Source organism: Rutilus rutilus (assembly GCF_951802725.1).
Source record: "Rutilus rutilus genome assembly, chromosome: 8".
NCBI classification, from domain to species: Eukaryota; Metazoa; Chordata; class Actinopteri; order Cypriniformes; family Leuciscidae; genus Rutilus; species Rutilus rutilus.
In genome coordinates, this window is record NC_140222.1 from 39,702,233 (window position 1) to 39,723,063 (window position 20,831).

General features: G+C 36.9%; 2 protein-coding genes across 4 annotated transcripts in view; both read left to right on the plus strand.

Annotated features, from left to right (window-relative positions):
- The first annotated feature begins 470 nt into the window (after positions 1–470).
- srfa (serum response factor a) lies at positions 471–20,787 on the plus strand. 3 transcript variants are annotated; one of them, XR_014628120.1, is made up of 9 exons: positions 727–1,481; positions 3,462–3,728; positions 10,252–10,510; positions 12,857–13,057; positions 14,585–14,686; positions 14,776–14,967; positions 15,122–15,198; positions 17,812–18,085; positions 19,473–20,787. XR_014628120.1 is itself a non-coding variant. In XM_084415939.1 (8 exons), exons 1-8 carry the CDS (start codon positions 1,032–1,034, stop codon positions 17,899–17,901), a joined length of 1,638 nt encoding a protein of 545 aa, XP_084272065.1. In that variant the 5' UTR covers positions 479–1,031; the 3' UTR covers positions 17,902–18,795. The 3 variants fall into 3 exon arrangements, 2 of the variants coding, with proteins under 2 accessions (XP_084272066.1, XP_084272065.1); XM_084415939.1 differs by lacking the exon at positions 19,473–20,787 and having other exon boundaries at positions 479–1,481; positions 17,812–18,795; XM_084415940.1 differs by lacking the exons at positions 12,857–13,057; positions 19,473–20,787 and having other exon boundaries at positions 471–1,481; positions 17,812–18,795.
- The window catches only part of rnf13 (ring finger protein 13), a 32,735-nt gene continuing 31,445 nt past the window's right edge, over positions 19,542–20,831 (plus strand). Inside the window, exon 1 of the mRNA XM_084415942.1 lies at positions 19,542–19,647. The gene's annotated coding sequence lies outside the window, so the exon portion shown is untranslated. The remainder of the gene's footprint in view (positions 19,648–20,831) is intronic.

A 20,831-nucleotide genomic window follows, 5' to 3' on the forward strand; every position in this document is an offset into this window, starting at 1 on the left:
GCAAAAAGGTGCTTGTACAAGGTCTAAAATGGAAGACTGATAAATGTGTAAAAAAAAAATGTTTTAGTTGTAAGCAAATTAAATGCGTGAGACGCTAAAAGCCTGAGTTTAGTGTAACTTTAAACCAATAGTTAAGGTAACAGCTTCATCTGCTGGTTATACGGAGTATCGCATCATTTACACAGCTCTCACAGAGAGCTCAAATCTGACAGGTCAGTCTCACGAAGCAGTTTTTGTTTTAAAAGACAGTAAAGTAATTTTGATTTACCTTATCACATATTTTCCGCCAGAAATGTCGGTAATATTAATGTTCAGGTCTAAGGTCCAAGAACAGCCAGTTCGCCGCGCATGACGTAAGCCATTTCAATCGGCCAAATCAGATTTGAACCAATCAGAAAGTCGGAGCGGTTTGCGTAGCCAATCGCAGCGCAGCACTGTGACTCACCATACATGGACAGCCATCACCATATAAGGAAACATCGACTCGCTTTATATGGAGGAAAGTAGATCTTTGGGTGAACGTCCTCGTGAGTTAAATTCCCTAAATAAGCGCGGAATCATCCTTTACATTCTCCCAAAAAACATTACAATCGCCATACAGCCAAAATATCGTAATTTACGTGTTCGACGTGAAGTATCAAGCGTGATATCGACGTTGCTGTTGGTAACTAGTTCTGGTCGCGGAGGTACATTGTGTGGTCGCGATTCGTCGTTTCCAAATGTGGCGTAAGTTCAGTTGAGGTTTGATTGATGGACTGTAGGCGGAAACTATACGTTGTAAACTTTGTACGATGGTCGTAAAGGGCTAGTTTTGAAAGGTTTGTTTTTGTAGTTTACAAGACGACTTTCAATACAGGAATTAAACTAAGGATAGCTCGCGTTTAGTCCGAGTTGTGTGCTTATTTGAAGCTAATGTTTCTTAGCCTAGCATATGCAGGGTAAGTTCGGTATCAAGTGAAGAGATCTGCTAACTGTTAACGTACATCTACCGCAGACTGCAGTGGTGCTGCTAGCGGGTCGGGGTTTCGGAGATGTTGGGGGGAAACGGGAAGGCCAGGGGGGCTGGACGCTCAGGTAACGGCACAGGCTTGACCCATCTACAGGTGGGCAGCACATCTGGGGCTTTAGGGGCGGTGAACTCCTCCATAAACCTGCCCGATGGGGGCAGATACGACGACAGGCCGTCGGTCGAGGCAGTGCTGAGCGGCTCTGATGGAGACTCGGACTCCGTGGATGATGAAGAGAGTCCCATGCTGGACAGGAGAGGAGTGAAGCGGGAGAGGAGCGAGATGGAGGTCGGGGGATCCTCGGGAGCGATCGCTGCACTGTCGGCGGGGTATGGAGGAGTTGCCAGCGGGGTGGCGGGTGCAAAACCCGGCAAGAAAACGCGAGGACGGGTTAAAATTAAGATGGAGTTTATTGACAACAAGCTGAGGAGATACACCACCTTCAGCAAGAGAAAGACTGGCATTATGAAGAAGGTACGTTCAACCAGAGCATGTACGACACCAATACTAGTGCTAAACCAGTATGCTAATGCTGGTACTACAACTACTACTGGTGCTGTACTAATATACTGATACACTACTAGTATTAATATCATTATACTGATTCTAATACTGTAGGAATACTAGTTGCTAGTACTATATCACTACTAGTGCTTTATCAACTTATAATAGCACAGCACTGATACTAGTACCATTATACTATTTAATTGTATCATTGTAATGTGTTAATGTGCTGATACTAATTCTGTATCAATACTTGTACTAACTTATATGCAATTTACTGACTCTAGCATTGTAACGTGCTACTATCAGCATCCACTATAATAATAGTGACTTCTGCTAAACTATTACTCATACTAAAACTGGAACTTATTTTTTTATTTGCCATTTATTGATACTAGTAAAGTTTTCATACATGTCATGTACTAATGTACTATTATACTGATATACTATCTCTACACTCACTAGGTTTGTACCATTGACACTGTCTTTGTAACTAATAGATTGAGCCTTACTAGTACCATACCATTACAATACCAGTACCACCACTCATACTAGTATTATACTTTTACTTTTACTTAGCTTCGTATCGATAAACTGATAACTCATACTTTTACTAGTACACTTATACCATTACTTGTGCCTTAAAACTATACGTAAACTAGTACTGTACTTGTACGTCACGAATACTAGTACCATACCACTGCGTTCATAGTAATACTATACCACTGGTGTTAGACTATACTGTAACAAGTACTATACCAATATGACTTAACATGCTAGTACTATACTACTTTGCTTATCGTAGTGGTATAACACCGTACACTAGTTATGTACAACTGTTCGGACTTTATCAACATGTTAATGTTGTTATTGCTGCTATATTTACAGATGTTAGTACTGTACCAATTACTAGCACTAGATACATTTACTGATTGTGCATTACTAACTGTACTGATACTCAAGCTATGCTGATACTAGAACCAGTATACCTTTACTAATCCTATATTAGTGTTAGTACTGTACTCGTACTACAGTCGTCAACATTTGAAGTGGATCAAAACCTTTCATCAAAGTTATACATGAATTTTGAACAATACTCATTCTGGTCTTAGAACAACTTTGATTAACTTTTTTTGATTCACTTCAAATGTTGATTACTGTATGACTAGTAGTGCCAAACCACTATACTTACACCAGTGCTGTGCTTAAAAACTAGTACCATGTTGATGTAGTTCACTAACACTGGTGTTAAACTATACTGTTACAAGTACTATGCCAATACTAGTTAACATGCTAATACCATATTTATAGCCTTCTACTTTACAAGCACTAATTTTATAGCTCTATACTGATACTAGTTTACCACGGTTTCTATATCACACTATCTCTGTTACTGCCTGATTTCTTCCGTGTCTCAGTTGAAGTTAGTTTCCTCATCTGTTCTGACTCATTTGTCATTGGCCCCTCAATTGTCATTCATTCCTGTCTCAGCAGAAATAGGCCAGATGACTGATCAGGTTACCACTGCGGTAGACTTTAATGCATTTGCATATCTTGAGAACCGGCCTAGTTTGCAGAAGCCGGGCACAGAGTGTGTAACGACAACCTGCAGTAGGTTCTCTAGTGACTGACTTATTAGCTCTAGTTAATCCCTTCTTACCAGTTCTTTTGCTTGGGCTGCTGTCATCACCTCTCGTCCTTCTTTTCATTGTTTCTTACCTCAAGAGCCACATATAAAGCTGTATTGCGGCACACAAGCGCATTTGACTTTATTTGGCGCATACACTTCACAACATTTGTGATGTTTATCATCACTGTTGTCCACTCAATCCGAGTTGAGGTTAAAAAACACGAGTTCACCAGTGCTTATAAGTTAGTGCCACTGGTGAAGTAAACGTCACTTTAGAGTAGAAGATCTTATTGTTATCTTGCTTTCTTCTCAATTTCCAGGCTTACGAACTGTCCACTTTAACGGGGACGCAAGTTTTGCTCTTGGTTGCCAGCGAGACGGGCCACGTCTACACGTTTGCCACGCGGAAACTTCAGCCCATGATCACCAGTGAGACGGGTAAAGCCCTCATCCAGACCTGCCTAAACTCCCCTGATTCTCCACCCCGTACCGACCCTTCGACAGACCAGCGGATGAGTGCCACGGGGTTCGAGGAGACGGATCTCACCTACCAGGTCTCAGAGGCCGATGGTCTCACCGAGCCAAAGGTACAGAGTTTCTACCACGTATTTTCAATCTACTAGTCAGCGAGTTGTCTAATTGACTAGGTGGTCAAAAGTAATTGTTGTTCACAAGACACAGTCTAGACGTTTATGTAAGCGCTGTTCACTTAGGACGCATTTTTCTGTTCACGATGGCAAGAATGGATCGAGCACAATGGGTCTTGAGATCTTGAAAATGTAGTAGTTGGTAGAAACTTGAAAGTTGGTAGTAAAAAGTTAACGTGTTCATTTGATGCATCATCTTAAGAATGATCAGGACGCACTTTGTTCACAATAGCTGGATGTTTTGAAAGTTGGTAGAAAACTTGATTCGGGATGCGTGGCGCAACAGATTTACGTCCAATCTGAAGTTTAAAGAAGAAAAAACATTCTAGTTGACCTCATTAATCTAGTTTAGTCTCAGACTAGTTGGTTGATGGATTAGTTGAATCTAAAGACGAATCATCCTTTATAGTGCCATAGCTTGGTCCATCATTTGACTTTCACTTTAAGTGGAAACCTTTTCCCATTCCTGTGTCTCTTGACCTTTGTAGGTCCCAGTTTTCCAGACTACAATAGCTCATTTTAATGTTGAAAGAACTTTCACCCAAAACCCCTTTTTCTACTATCAGTATTTATCATGCAAATGCCAGTTTTGCCCACATTTAAGAACATTTGCGTCACCCCGAGCACGTCTTTGCATGGCAGCGTCTATTATTCACAATGTCCAAGTCTCATTGATAAGGATTAGATGCTGTCTACATGTCCTTATATAGTCTGGTTTTCCCAGTACACTTTCTTGGCTCATGGCTGATCACATTCCGCATAAGCTGCAGCTGTTTTCAAATTTGGATGACATATCCCCCCCTTTTCTCTACTGATTTAGGGCAAGTAGTGAGTGAGCATGCAGAATTAGAAAACCAAACCTCTGTTTAAAATATTGCTTAAAGCAAGATCCTCAACTTGTTGAGCTGATGACAAGCTCATTTTGAAAAGTCATCATGGGAATGGGATCCTCCTCACACATAGCATCTCAGATTGATGATGCTTTTAGCAGATAATTTGAGGGGTTTTTGCTCACAGACATGCACACGATCAGTTCCTTTGTCACTGTTTGGACAGGATTTTTTTGGTTTAGTTGTCTCAAAAAAAACTTTGGTTTTATTTTTCCAGTTTGTTGATTTATTTCACAGACTAAAAGACTTATATCTTTTAAGGAACAAAAAAAGCACAAAGGAACAAAATGTAACTTGCACAAAAAAGCAAATAGATGTTCAAATAGCCTAGTTTTAGTGCAAAATGAACAGTTTCAAGTCAGTATGTTCAAGCCCGCCTCTGACTGATAATGTCCCCAGCAGTAGATGATGCTTGCAAACAGAGATACCTTGTTGGCCAAATCAGAAAGCATTGGCAGAGTATCCCCTATGTCCCACCACCAGGCTACTGGACTCACTGAGGATGAATCTTAGTGGTCTTTGTTCTTACTTCAATTGCCATGCGCTGTTTATTTTTTTTTAATTATTGCATTTTATTGCTTCAATGTTTGCTGCATTATCTACTGTAACCACAACTACTCTGTCCTTTTATATTGAATCACTTCTGCTACAATTTCCCCTGTCTGGGATCATGTCATGTGTATGTAGCACTTTCTCTTTCATGGAGCCCTCTCTTACATATACCGTATTTTCCGGACTATAAGTCGCATCAGTCAAAAAATGCGTCATGAAGAGGAAAAAAAACATATATAAGTCGCACTGGACTATAAGTCGCATTTATTTAGAAATTAATTTCACAAAATCCAAGACCAAGAACAGACATTTAATATGGAAAGGCAAGTTATTCAACTACACAGTAGCACACAGAACAACAGGCTGAATAGGTGTCCGGTATGTTAACGCAACACATTAACAGTTATTCAGCTACACAATAGCTTAAAGAACATATACCTGGGAGGCTGAATAGGCTAAATTAACATAAGCCAGCGAGTCCAGCAAGCAAGTTACCAGTAAACAAGTTCACCAAGCTCCCGCAATCTCATTCCACATCACTGAATCCATTGAATTTTCTTCATTCTCGGTGTCGCTTCTGAACAACTCCGCCATAGAGCGCCCTCTCGCGGCTGTAGACGGTAATGTTTTCATCTCAGTCTGAATTAATTTTGATATATAAGTCGCACCTGAATATAAGTCCCAGGACCAGCCAAACTATGAAAAAAAGTGCGACTTATAGTCCGGAAAATACGGTACCCCTTTTCTACCAAGGCAGTGCTGGTGCCGGTTCGGAGCCGGTGCCTACTCGCAAACCAGTTCTTTGTGTTTCGACAGCCAAAGAACCGGTTCTCGGCCAGGAAAATTGGTTCCAAAGCGGCACCAACTCTTTGCTGGACTAGAACCGTTCTTTCACCACGTCATGCTTACGTCGGGGGCGGGGTTATTGTCGAACTTCTTCTCGAACGTCTATAGTAATCGATGACGAGCAGCACAAATGTGTTCTAAACGTCTTCTTCTGACCCCAATATAGGATCGCAAAGCCAGGAGAAACATTTGCAGAAAGACGATGTAGTCCGCCATTGTAATTGTTATGCTTGAAGTTGGGAAAGCTAAGGCGTATGGCGACCTACACAGTGACGTAACGACGTCGTTCGCTGGGCTCTCTAGGCAGTGGAAAACAAAGGTTCTGAGAAGGTTCGCAAGTTGAACCAACTTTGAACCAGCACCAGTTCTTTTTTTGGTGGAAAAGGGGTAATAGTGGACTGACGCTGTCAGGTAGTGGTCCAGCCATCGGCAGTCAATCTTGACGTTTTCTTTCTCTACTGCAGATATGAGGGTATTTGAGTGCATGTCTCGACTGGGGGACTGATATCTGGGGCCTAAGGCCCTTATCATCTCCCTATAGTTGACATCACCAGAACACAAAACATAAAAATAGCCTTGTTTTATCATTGGCGCTTACTATAAAAGGTCAAAAACATTATCTATGCTAACTTAAGAGATGACCTAGACACCTGGCCAACAACCTTAACAGTAAAGTTACAACAACCCCACTCACAGCTTTACACACCTCCACCGTGGAGCCTCCACTGTAGGAGAAGGCAGCAAACCTGTGGCACTCATCTCGCCTCTCCTCCATCATTTTTCCTCTTTTCTTTGCCAGTGTGAACGGATTGACACTCGATGGTCTCCTCATGCCAGGATCGACAGGGGCAGAGGCTATAACATTAATGTGAAGAGGCCAATAAACAGTTAATGCAGCCAACCCTAAGAATAAGCACGCTTTAGCAAGATAACTAGTGTAATGTGAATTAAACTTCTTCAGTTACTGTCAAACTTAAAGCATTTTTAGCATCGATTTAGCTAGCTATCAATAGCCATGCATCCAAACAATATCTAACGCTAACGTTACAAATTTCCTACTTCCCAAGTCGTAATTACGACTCCGAATGCAACGTAACATGAGGAGAGTAAAGATGGAAAGCTCCTAAAGCTTGTTTCCATGTAAATTCATGGATAATTTTCAAGTTCATGACATTTTTCCTCATGTGGAGTCTGTTCGTTACGTTGCATTCGGAGATCGACTACTTCTGACTGACGAAATTCCAGCCACTGGAAACACTTAACTGATAAAGTGAGTCGTACAAAACCTTTCTTTTTAGTAAACTCTGTGAACACAAACACTGTTCTCAATGCTGGAGTTCATGTGTAGAGCCCCTGGTGATACATCCAGCACAGGTTCATGTTGTGTCGAGCCTTCTTAGTGTTTTAAAAATAGCCATTTTTGATGCTATCGTAAAAGCACTCCCTTTTACACAAGGCATTTTAACCTAAAACGAAAATACGGTCAATTTTAAAAGTGGCGTTTCCATCGTAATTATGCTTTTAAACGAAAGTTTGACTCGGGTAGATTAACAAAAAGACCCTAGGTTCGACAGTTATCCTTCAACAGAAAAGTCTTCTTGATAGTATTCCTGTACCAATTTGATTCTATTTGAATGTTTAACGACACTTACTTCATATTCATTTTTGCTCTTGTATCAAAATTGGTATCAAGAATCTTAAAACGTTCATGGTTTATCGATTTATCTAGATCAGATCTGCTCTAGTCTCTCAGTCAAGCTCAGTTTGATGTATTTTCTTGTCCCCTTCGTTTGATGGCTCACAGGCTGCCGGATCCGTCGTCCCCGTTCGGTGGGTTTTGTTGAGAGCTGCCTGAAATAGCAGCGCTCTCTCTCTCTCTCTCTCTCGCTGTGTGGACACCTGTTTTCCTGCGAAGGCAGCTGCCGTTCTCAGGATAGCCGTGACACAATTGCCTTTATCACACGACAGGCTCTGCTGCGATCAATCACTCCTGGTCCACCACAGGAGAACTCTGTGACATCAAATTAATGTCGGCTTTCTTCTTCGGACCACAAAAGATTATCGTTTTTTAATTTTTATAGAAAGTTTTCGATGTTTTCGTTCATCGTACAAGGTGCTTGAGGCACTTGAATTTGACTTTTTGACATTTTAAGTCATGGAAAACCCTTGAAAACAGCCATATTTATGAAGAGGTGCTTTACTTACTTAAAATACAATATATTTTTTGAAAACAAAACAAAAAATACAACATTTTCACACAAAAGTAACACTGCAGCCTGTCTGATAATACGAAGTACGGCAACATTATAATATAAACTATTATTTATTGAACAATAATAGCCATTATTAACTTTATTTAATATATATATATATATTATTAAATGCGTTGTAAGTTGTGTTTTGGATACCTTATATCTGACATTTTTTTAAATACTAAAGATATTGTTTGATAAGTGAGATCTCGGATCGTAGTCCTTGAAAACCAAAAAAGCAGTGCTTGAAAAGTCCTTGAAAGTCCTGGAATTTCTTTTCACAGGATCTGTACGAACCCTGTATTATGAAAGTGATCCCAGACTTCTCATTCATATAGTTATGAATAGTCCTATAGTTTGGTTTGTGTCCATCGAGTTTCAAATAAATGCGTTCCAGATAATAAACAAAAAGATGAAGTACCTTTCATTTGTGAAGTGTTATTTGACAAATAGGCGTTATTACGTTATGTAATGTATAAATGGTTCTGCTTTTTGTCACAAAACAGTTTGGATAATTACTCAGACATAATTATCCATGAGCAAAGACTTCACTCATAGAATGCTGTTAACATTTATATAATATATTTTTGAATATTTTGAGTATATTTATTATATAATGCGTCATGTATAATTAAGCAAAATGCATTCAAATAGTTACAAATGTTAGTTTGATTCATACTTTTTCATACTGTGTGTGTATGTATATATATATACACAGTACCAGTCAAAAGTTTGGAAACATTACTATTTTTAATGTTTTTGAAAGAAGTCTCTTATGCTCATCAAGCCTGCATTTAAAAAAAAAAAAAAAAAAAAAAAACGTAATATTATGAAATATTATTACAATTTAAAATAATGGTTCTCTTTTTTAATATATTTTAAAATGTAATTTATTTTTGTGATGCAAAGCTGAATTTTCATCAGCAAGTACTCCAGTCTTTGGTGTCTTATGATCCTTCAGAAATCATTCTAATATGCTGATTTATGATCAATGTTGGAAACAGTTGTGCTGTTTAATATTTTTTTATAACCTGAGATACTTTTTTCAGGATTATTTGATGAATAAAAAGTTTAAAAGAACTGTATTTATTTAGAATAGAAATCTTTTGTAACAATATACACTACCGTTCAAAAGTTTGGGAACAATAACTATTTTTTTTTTTAAAGAAATTAGTACTTTAATTCAACAAGGATGCGTTAAATTGATAAAAGGTGATGGAAACGATTTATATTGTTAGAAATGTTTTTATTTTGAATAAATGCTGTTTTTATGAATAAATGCTGTTAACGTTTTACTCATCAATGAATCCTGAAAAAAGTATTCCAAAAAAATATATTAAACAGCACAACTGTTTCCATCATTGATAATAACTGAGTATCAAATCATCATATTAGAATGATTTCTGAAGGATCATAAGACACCAAAGACTGGAGTACTTGCTGATGAAAATTCAGCTTTGCATCACAAAAATAAATTACATTTTAAAATATATTAAAAAAGAGAACCATTATTTTAAATTGTAATAATATTTCATAATATTACTGTTTTTTTTTTTTGGTTTTTTAACTGCAGGCTTGATGAGCATAAGAGACTTCTTTCAAAAACATTAAAAATAGTAATGTTTCCAAACTTTTGACTGGTACTATATATATATATATATATATATATACATATACACACATACATACACACATATGCCACCTATCAAGTTAACTTCAAATATTAAACGTATTAATATTAAATATTAAAAGTTTTATCAGTGAAGTTATCTAATGCCCTTTAGCACTAGTGTCTTATTTTTATAAACATAAATGCCGATTTGAGCATATCTGTGTTGTATTGTGACATAAAAAAAGATTATTGATTGTCCCTCTAAATTTGTGCTCCTTAAAATCTTTAAATTTCTGCCTTTGCTGTTGCAGGAAATGATGAAGCCCACGTTCACCTCTGCCACTTTACCTGGAGGCACCAACAGCACGACCACACAGTCCTCGGCGTCTTCCTCTCCCTCCTCCTCCTCAGTGGCCATGCACACACACACTCACAGCAGCGTCCCCTCGCTGTCCGGCACCACCTGTTGGTCCATGGGCGCTCAGAGCGTCTCCGGTGCGAACGGCACCGTGCTCAAGAGCTCTCCCGCCGGCGTGATGCAGCTGCCCGGAGGATTCACACTCATGCCAGGTGCGGGCCTGCGTTCAGTCGTGCCTTTGTTGCATTTCTTCCTTGTACAGATTAGTCCAGATTAACTCTTATTTGACTTTCCAGATGGGTTTGCATGATGCATTGCATCAGCTTGCATGACATTGGCGTGTTTTAATGCACATGAACTTATTGGCTTGCTTGCATGCCTGCTCACTTTGAATTCTGCTTCCAGCTGATTTCGTCTGTGTAAAGGCCTATTCACATCAAGAGCGATGCAACAAACAAATCAAATCATTAAGAAACTCGCAACATATTTAGACAATTTACATGAAATTATCGTTTATCCAGATTCAATTCAAATTCAGTTCAGGAAGTTTCTATGTCCAACCCTCTACAATGCGAGCAAATTTCACTCTAGGCGACTAAATAATGTCAATCATTAGCCATTGGCTGATAAATTCTTAGATTTTACTCGCCTGTGTGTGTGTGTGTGTTAGATGCCAAGTATAAGTTTAGTATATACTTTCACTCGCTGAACACTGACTGAGCGCTTGAGAGTTTCGCTCTCCGTCAAGCGATCTGTACTAGTATTTCAAATTCAGCTCAGCTCAGTTTGACGCACCGTAAACTCTAGTGTGAAGGCGCACGACTCGCCGCCGCGTTTCTCTCACACACGCAAAGAGAGAGAGAGAGAGCGAGAGAGAGTCTTACATACCACACAAAATCGACGCGCTGCATGTAAACGATATTCTTGTTTGTATTTTCCTTTCAAAATAACGGAGTTCATCTGGAATTATTCAGCTTTTAAGAACAAGCAGAGGATATCCCGGTTTCTCCGGTAGTGGGCGGAGCTAATGCGCAAACAGCAATCTCATTGGCTGGCGCTCATCCCTGTTTTAATTTCAGCAAATCAGTTCGAGCGCACGCTGATAACGTGATTCGTGAACCCAACAACTCATTTGTTGTATATTGTCATTATTATTAGTAGTAGGATTATCTTTTAATAATAATTACTATTAGCAATTTTTTTTTTACAGAAACAATGAATGACCAACAATATCTTAAGCACCACCACCAGTCCTAAAGTCAGTTAAAATGACAAATATGCTTGACTATCATAATATAATGCTTGATTGACTGATCTTAAGAGTGTACATTTAGATATTTAAAAAGCTGTGCCATTTTACAATAAGCTGAATTCATGGAATATTTTATATATATATATATATATATATATATATCTCTGTGTGTGTGTGTTTTATGCATGCTTTTATTTATTTAAATAAATTATTTCATTAAAATTAAAGTTTTAGATAGATTAAAAATGTCAGTAAAAAATAAAAATCCTTGGCATAATCTTATTTTTATTTAATTAATGTTATTTTATTATTTAAAAAAAAAAAAAAATTAGCCAAATCAATCATGTGGTGCAAACAGCTTGAAAAAGTGTCATGGACATATATCATAGACCCTTACAATATCAGATATATTATCACCTTTTTATGACGAGGCAAGGGTAGGTCAGGTGGTGCGGTGACTCAAAAACTGATGATATTTAAGGATTATTAAATATCATAAGACAAACTTTGAAGTTAACTTGAGAAAGCCTGACCAGAAAGTTTTAAGGCTTAATGTTTGATGGTTTTGAAGGCAATAAAGTGTCATAATATTTAAAAAGAATTCTTTGAAAGCTGAATAAAAAAAATAATAAAAAATCTTAATTAATAATCAATATGTGTGCACAAAGTGGACATTTTTTACTTTTGCTTGATGGTCACACCACATTACTTTTAAACTTTTTTTTTACTTAATATATAAAACCATATGAAACCAACATAATTATAAATATTACATTTTAAACTAAGAATTTAAAACTTGGATCGTAAACATTCTTGTTCGTCATTGACCCACAAATCAAACATTTACATCAAAGACTAAGATTATACACCGTATTCAAGAGATGAATCGCTCGTTTGAGAGCATCGAGATGTTTATTGAAATATGCTTATTGTAATATCCCCGAGATGATAAACCCCAGCGCTGTGAATCTGTTCAAACTCATTCGCCATACCAGACGTTTGTTCTCCAATTAGGCCTGTCACGATTATGAAGTTTGGCGATTAATTGACAAAAAAATAATTGCGGTTATGCCGATTAATTCCCCGTTTTAGGGCTTTGTCATAAATTTTTTTGTGTGCTTCCTTCATTAAATAATTATGATGAATTTAATCCGTAGCGAGTTATCATTTTGCAGCGTAACCACCTTTAAATATTAAAGAAATGTATTGAGTTTGGAAGTGAATTGGAGCCCATGCTTGCTGTGACTAGGCCTTGAACATGCGAGTTCAGCGTGGCTTGCTGAGGGTGTCGCTGTGTGTCCCGCAGGCGCCTCTCTCCCGCCTGGCACACACACTATTCCTCTCAGTCAGCTGCAGACACACTCTCTGGCCATACAGTGTCCACAGACGCAAAACAGCCACGCCATGACTAGCACCAGCACCTCCTCCTCCTCCGCTGTCCCCGCACACACACAACCCGCTGCTCAGGCCACGCTCTTCCGCCTGCCGGCCGCTGTGTCGCTTACAGGTCAGTGTGTCTCAGACTCTGTGTGTGTGTGTGTGTGTGTGTGTGTGTGTGTGTGTGTGTGTGTGTGTGTGTGTGTGTGTGTGTGTGTGGCCGTCTGGAGGGAAACTAGACTCACTGTGGGGGCTGCACTGCAGATGTGCGTTGGGTTTGCATGCTACAGCTTTCTTAAATTATTCTCTTATAGTGGTGGCATTGCAAGTAACACAACTAATGCAAATAATAAGGGATTCTTCAAAACATTAAGTTAAATGTAACGAGTTTGACGTATGTGACATTTGTTTTATTTAATTTTACTCACAAACAGTACATCACCAATAATGGTTTATATATATATATATATTAGGGCTGTGAAACGATTAATCGCGTCCAAAATAAACGTTTGTGTATACATAATATATGTGTGTGTACTGTGTGTGTGTGTGTGTGTGTATATATATATATATATATATATATATATATATATATATATATATATATATATATACACACACACACACACACACACACACACACACACACACACACACACACACATGCATGTCATATATTTAAGAAATATTTGCATATATATATATATATATATATAATTTGTTAAATATAAATATTTTATATAAAAAAAACCACATTTTTCTTAAATATATACATGTACATATACAATATAATTATACACAGTTCACACACATATATTATGTAAACACAAACTTTTATTTTAGATGTGATTAATCGTTTCACAGCCCTAAAATATATATATATATAAACCATTATTGGTGATGTCTTGTTTGTGAGTAAAATTAAATAAAACAAATTATTTATTAATTCATAGAATTTAGCAATAAACCATTAAAATACTACATTTTAAAGCAACATGTAATCGACAGTGTGTGTCAGTGTTATTTTTGTATTATTTATTCAGTTTTAGGTTTTTATGTGCTTTATTTTTTTTTATATTTCTATTTAGCTTTAATTTATTCTCTATGTTACATATAGGTGATATTATAGCTTGTTACCCAGCAAGCGATAGCCGTCAGGGTCTTGGTTAACTATAGACCCGATATAGTCCGGCTATGAGTAACACACTTCTAGCCAAAATAACCTTGAGATGTTTGATATTCCATCATGTGAGCAAAGTAAACCGTGATTACACAGTGTTTGTGTTAATTTCTTCACTCATTGCATTGCGTTATCTAATTGATGACTAGTCTATTCTTGGGCTCTGGTTTAGACGTCTATTAATTTTTCACTGACAGCTCAAATTCTGCCTTGTTTTAGCCTAAACGTCTGGGCTGTGTATGGGCGGCTATTAGAGGTCTTTTAAACACACAATTGCTTGCTGGGTAGTTGCACTCATGGTTACATTTTAGGTTACATTTTTCATGTAATATTTGCTTTTTTGCTTTTAAAGTTTACATTTCATAAACTATTTGAAATAGTTTTAGTTGTCGGGTGTGCAGTTCATTCATGTATATAACTATGGCTGGTATTAAAAGTGCACTGTGTGTGTGTGTGTTTTCTGCTGTTGTGTGTCAGGTGGTGCGATGCCTCAACAGTTACAGGCCATCCAGGTTCACCCCAGTCCTCAAAGCAGCGACAGCAGTCCCGAGATCAGCCAGACCTCCAGCAGCTCCGCCGGTACTCACTGCAACAACCTCCTCTCTCCTCTCTGACTCCATACTGTCGATCAGTCACACATCATCTGTGTCTCTTCTGCACTCCCACAGTGAGCCACACTGCTACTATAGTCACGTCCTCAGTGCCTTCTTCGGTGGCGGGTCACATGATGTACCCTGGAGCGCACGTCATGTATGCTACATCCACCTCTGGCCTAGCCGATGGGGGCCTGACTGTGCTCAATACCTTCCCACAGTCGCACGCTGCGATGCACGTGTCCCACACGCAAGCCCAAGACTCAGGTCAGTCGGACGGATGCATGTGTGTATTAATGTCTCGTTGGAATTGGCGTAGTGAAAAGATATCGATTTGGAAATATTCTAAGCATGGAAATTCCATTAACTGTTGTTAAAAAGTGCTTTTATTGTGTTTGTGTTGTTTGTTGGTCGTGTTTAGGTGCAGTTCCTCAGATGTTTCTCACAGGACCTCCAGGAACTGTACAGATCCCAGTTTCAGCCGTTCCGCTTCATTCGGTAATATATTAAAACCGTGAGCATTTCTTTACATGAAACTTTTGTTCACTGTATAATTTTACTTGTACAGCTTTCTCTGTAAATTTAACAGCATTGTATCTAAAAGTTTATTGGGTTTTGTATGTCAAAGGAGCTTCTGAAACATTCTAGCTAATACAAAAAAAATAAAAATTCTTGAATTACGTAATAATGTCTTTTTTTTCTTTTCTTGCAATGTTTATACTTCACAATATTAAGCCTTTATTGTGTTACAAGAAAACAAAACATTACGTTCCAAGAGTAAAGGCATAATATTATGACAATGTTACGTGTTTATTCTTGTAACTCAATGCCTTTTTGCTCATAATATTATGCCTTTATTCTTGTATTGTGAATTTTTTTTCTTGTAACATTATGCCTTTGTTCTCGTAGTATTTGACTTTTTTCTTGTAATGTTATGATTTTTTTGTGTCATAATATAGATTTTTTTCTTGTAATGTTATGATTTTTTTATCTCATAATGTTATGATTTTTTTTATCTCATAATATTATGATTTTTTCTTGTAATGTTATGATTTTTTTATCTCAATGTTATGATTTTTTTATCGCATATTATGATTTTTCTTGTAATGTTATGATTTTTATATCATAATATTATGATTTTTTTCTTGTAATGTTATGATTTTTTTATCTCATAATGTTATGATTTTTTTATCTCATAATATTATGATTTTTTCTTGTAATGTTATGATTTTTTTATCTCAATGTTATGATTTTTTTATCGCATAATATTATGACTTTTCTTGTAATGTTATGATTTTTATATCCTAATATTATGATTTTTTTCTTGTAATGTTATGATTTTTTATATCATAATATTATGATTTTTTTCTTGTAATGTTATGATTTTTTTATCTCATAATATTATGATTTTTTCTTGTAATGTTATGATTTTTATATCATAATATTATGATTTTTTTCTTAATATTATGATTTTTTTCTTGTAATGTTATGATTTTTTATCTCATAATAATGATTTTTTTCTTGTAATGTTATGATTTTTTTATATCATAATATTATGATTTTTTTCTTGTAATGTTACGTTTTTTGTAACATGCCTTTATTGTAATGCTACATTTTTATATTTTCGTAACATTATGCATTTATTTTTGCAATGTTAATTTTTTTACACAATGCCATTTATTTATTCTTGTAAGGTAAAACATTTTCTTGTAACATTATGCCTTTGTTCTTGTCATGTTACATTTTTGTTCTTGTAACATTATGCCTTTATTCCCGTAACGTTATGCCTTTATTCTCGTAACATTATGCCTTTATTCTCGTAACATTATGCCTTTATTCTCGTAACGTTATGCCTTTATTCTCGTAACATTATGCCTTTATTCTCGTAACATTTATGGCTTTATTCTCGTAACATTATGCCTTTATTCTCGTAACATTATGCCTTTATTCCCGTAACATTATGCCTTTATTCTCGTAACATTTATGGCTTTATTCTCGTAACATTATGCCTTTATTCTCGTAACATTATGCCTTTATTCCCGTAACGTTATGCCTTTATTCTCGTAACATTATGCCTTTATTCTCGTAACATTATACCTTTATTCTCGTAACATTTATGCCTTTATTCTCGTAACATTATGCCTTTATTCTCGTAACATTTATGGCTTTATTCTCGTAACATTATGCCTTTATTCTCGTAACATTATGCCTTTATTCCCGTAACGTTATGCCTTTATTCTCGTAACGTTATGCCTTTATTCTCGTAACGTTATGCCTTTATTCTCGTAACGTTTATGGCTTTATTCTCGTAACATTATGCCTTTATTCTCGTAACATTATGCCTTTATTCTCGTAACGTTATGCCTTTATTCTCGTAACATTATACCTTTATTCTCGTAACGTTATGCCTTTATTCTCGTAACATTTATGCCTTTATTCTCGTAACATTATGGCTTTATTCTCGTAACGTTATGCCTTTATTCCCGTAACGTTATGCCTTTATTCTCGTAACATTATGCCTTTATTCTCGTAACATTATACCTTTATTCTCGTAACGTTATGCCTTTATTCTCGTAACATTTATGGCTTTATTCTCGTAACATTATGCCTTTATTCTCGTAACATTATACCTTTATTCTCGTAACATTTATGCCTTTATTCTCGTAACATTTTTATATTTTCGCAACATTATGCCTTTATTCTTGTAATGTTACGCTTTTATTCTTGTAACACAATGCCATTATTATTGTGTATGTGTTATGATTTTATTCCCATAACATGCCTTTATTTTTGTAATGTTACGTCTTCATTCTCGTAACATGCATTTGTTCCTGTAATGTTACAAGATTGTTCTTAAAACACTTTTATTCTTGTAACAAAATGCCTTTATTTTCCAAACCTTGCACCTTTATTCTTGTAATGTTTTGGCATTCTCATAACATGAAACATTATTTTCTCAAAACACTGTAACCGCTGTTTTTAAATTTGACACTGAAACCCAGTTGTATGATTGACAGGCAGGAAAGTGTTATTGACTTTCTCTTATGATGAAGATGCATAAGAACATGCAGTCATTGGGCTCCTCTCACAGTTGTGTTTCTGCCGTTCCAGATGTTGATAAACCAGCAGCCCACGGGTAGCAGCGGTGCCACGCTCACGGAGCTGCGGGTGGTTAACATGGACAATCCCAAAGGAGACTGAGGCCAGTGTGACTGTTCACTCACTGATATTCCAGGGATCACTCATGCCATGCAATCAGACTGCCATTGTATTTATTACTGCCTTGCTGCGTGCCGTGGGGTTCATAAACCCATACATACAGGAGTACTGAGAGGCGTAACAGGACGTTTGAAGGAGGATTGCGTCTCCTCATGGACTCATTTTGGTAGGTAGTGAGATGACAGATCATTTTTGGTTCACATTTATACACCGACACGCAACTTTACGTCAGTATTTCATAGAGAGACGTCTGCACTATCACTGCTGGGTGTTCACCTTTTTGCCGAAAGACTCTGATGTCGGACAGCGGGATACGATCATGTTCACTCTCAGTAAACATTCAAGCCTGTCCGCGGCACCACAGTTGAAGTATCTTCAGTTGAATCTTTCTTTCTTTTGGGAACGCCTCATCTGATCCGATTTATCATTCATTTTTGAGATCGCTTTTAAGATCTCAATCTTTTGAGGTAAAAAAAAAAAAAAAAAGAGTTTTTGTTGTGAAGTAAGTTCGGTGTGGGTTTAATGGCTGTTAGTGTGTCATTAAGGAATGCTTCACCAAATCTTTTTCCAAACCTCATGTCATTTCAAACCTTTTTAACACTTACTTTGCCGTGTCTGACCTTCTCTCCATTTACTTAAATGGTGACTGGCAATTTTCTTTGTCAAATTTTGTTCATTTTTAGAGCTAAACAGCCTAAAATGATTATATTAGCATCATGAATCGGCAGGTTTGGAAAGACATGAGGGTGAAATAATGAGTAAACTTGCCTTCAAAACAATGCTGGACACTCTTGCACTGCCATCGACACTCACTGTCTACAGTTTGAATACCACTGTAGTACATCATGTCTAAAAAATATATAATTTCCCGCCCTCATCGCATCCTGAATGGCCTTTGTTCCTCAATTAGCAGTTTTACGATATCTCAAAACGATCCGATTATTTGAATACGCTGCTATAATTTGGGATCTACACATGATCGATAGTACAACAATGTCTGGAAAAGATGGCTTGTTGTGATGCTGTGCCAAACGATACTGTACCTGTGGATGGCTGGACGAGTCTAGCTGTCAGAAGTCCACTTCTCTGCTTCAAGGCTTCAGGCGAACACAAGCTTTAGCCACTTGTGGATGATGCTGTAACAGAAAAACACTGACTCACGTCTGCTCTGCATGACAACGTACCGTAAACGCTGGTGCTGCAGAATCACGGGTGAACGATAGACGGACTCGCTCAAGCTTCTCCGCTGCTTCACGGCTTATTTAGTTCACCAGAATAATACAATATGTGATGGATCTGCTATTAGGTACAAGAATGGCAAGTTTTGTTGTTATTTTCACTGAATTTGCTTAAATTAAATACAATGTAGTTTAACTGTTTATACGTGCACCCACATATTAATACTGTATGTGATTTCTTTTCTTTTTTTTATCACCATACTCTTAATTGTTTTTTTCTTCTTCCAAATATTTGATTTGGTTTCTTGAAAACGTCCAAAGGGCTGTATATCTCGACGCTGTCTGCTTGTATACGCGTCTGGTCTCTCTCTGCAGATTTGTAACGCACCATTGGCATTGGCGGGCGTCCACGGGTCTCTTCCTCCACACACACACTGCGAGCGTGGAGCGTAAAGCCTTGTTTTCTCGCACTGCTTAACGGATTTAAGTGGACCACGGCAATACCGAGAGTTTCAGGAATGGCGGTTTCTCTTCTCTTCGTGGATTTTCGGTTTGTGGACCCGAGCACATGTTGACTGTTTTTTGTGTGTGTGTGTGTGTGTGATTGTTTTGTTTTTTTGACCAGTGTAAACTGAAGAAAGAATGGGGTGGAGAAAAGGCGTGTGGGATTTATAAAGCGGCCAGAACAAAAGTGTTTGATTGTTTTATTCAGTATTAACGCGTTTTAAATCCAGGGGGAACATTTTCTTCAGTTGTTGATTTCCATTATGATGTTTTTGAGTGAATCTCTTCACGAACTTGCCGGGTCATATTTCACTCCACAACCAGAAGGGAAGAAAAACACGTTTCCATGACGATTAAACCACATTTTTGCTCATTTCCTGATGCAACAACATAATAAATCAGTGAGATATTAAATTATAAGGTGTTTAGGCATTGTCTAAGTATTTGTTGAACAGCTTTTAATTCATGAAAAAGATTAAAACCAATCATTTTTTGTTTTTTTATTACTATATTGCACTTAGTAATGATCACATTTTGGAAAAGTACACTTATCATGACATATTTTCACAATGATTTTTTTTTTTTTTTTTTTACTTTATGCAAAGTACTATTATTAAAAAAAAAAAAAAAATGTTTGAGTGAACTATGACCTGGGTGTTTGATGGTGTTTTTATCGGCTGTTATCTTGTGAAATTGTGTGAACACTAGAGGAAAGTGTTGAATGTACCACCTGTATATGGCCCTCATTGTACATAATCTGATTTCCTACTTTAAGTAGCTCGTATGGCTGCATATGAAATTAAAAATGTTTCTGCACCCTGGATATATTCAGTGGACTGTATATATTAGTTTAAATGTGAAGCACGGGCATCTTGTTTTGTTTTTCCCTTTCCTTTAGCGAAACGTAACCAGTTGTGGATGAAACGTTTGCTTTTTATTCTGTTCATTATCTTCTACTACAGTGCCATTTCCTGAAGAATTAGGTTTGTTTTATTAGGTCGTTTGTTTGGTTTGTTTTTGTATTACATGATGAGTAAAATTTATTAATTTGATTAAAATTTAAGTTGACAGTACAAAAGGTGAAAGTGAACTCTATTTTAACCACTAAAGCATACTTGTTGTAAAAGAAATGCTGTAATTATGTATAGCGCTTTCTTTTGTTAATAAAAGAAAGATTTGAGAATAATTTTACACAAGTTTGACGCTGAATCTTGGATTTTAAAATAGTGT

Excerpts from the sequence above, each read along its gene's own strand:
- srfa (XM_084415939.1), top strand. The coding sequence starts at position 1,032 with ATGTTGGGGGGAAACGGGAAGGCCAGGGGGGCTGGACGCTCAGGTAAC. Across the intron at positions 1,482-3,461 it reads AGACTGGCATTATGAAGAAG|GCTTACGAACTGTCCACTTT; the intron begins GTACGTTCAACC and ends CTCAATTTCCAG. Across the intron at positions 14,687-14,775 it reads GACCTCCAGCAGCTCCGCCG|TGAGCCACACTGCTACTATA; the intron begins GTACTCACTGCA and ends GCACTCCCACAG.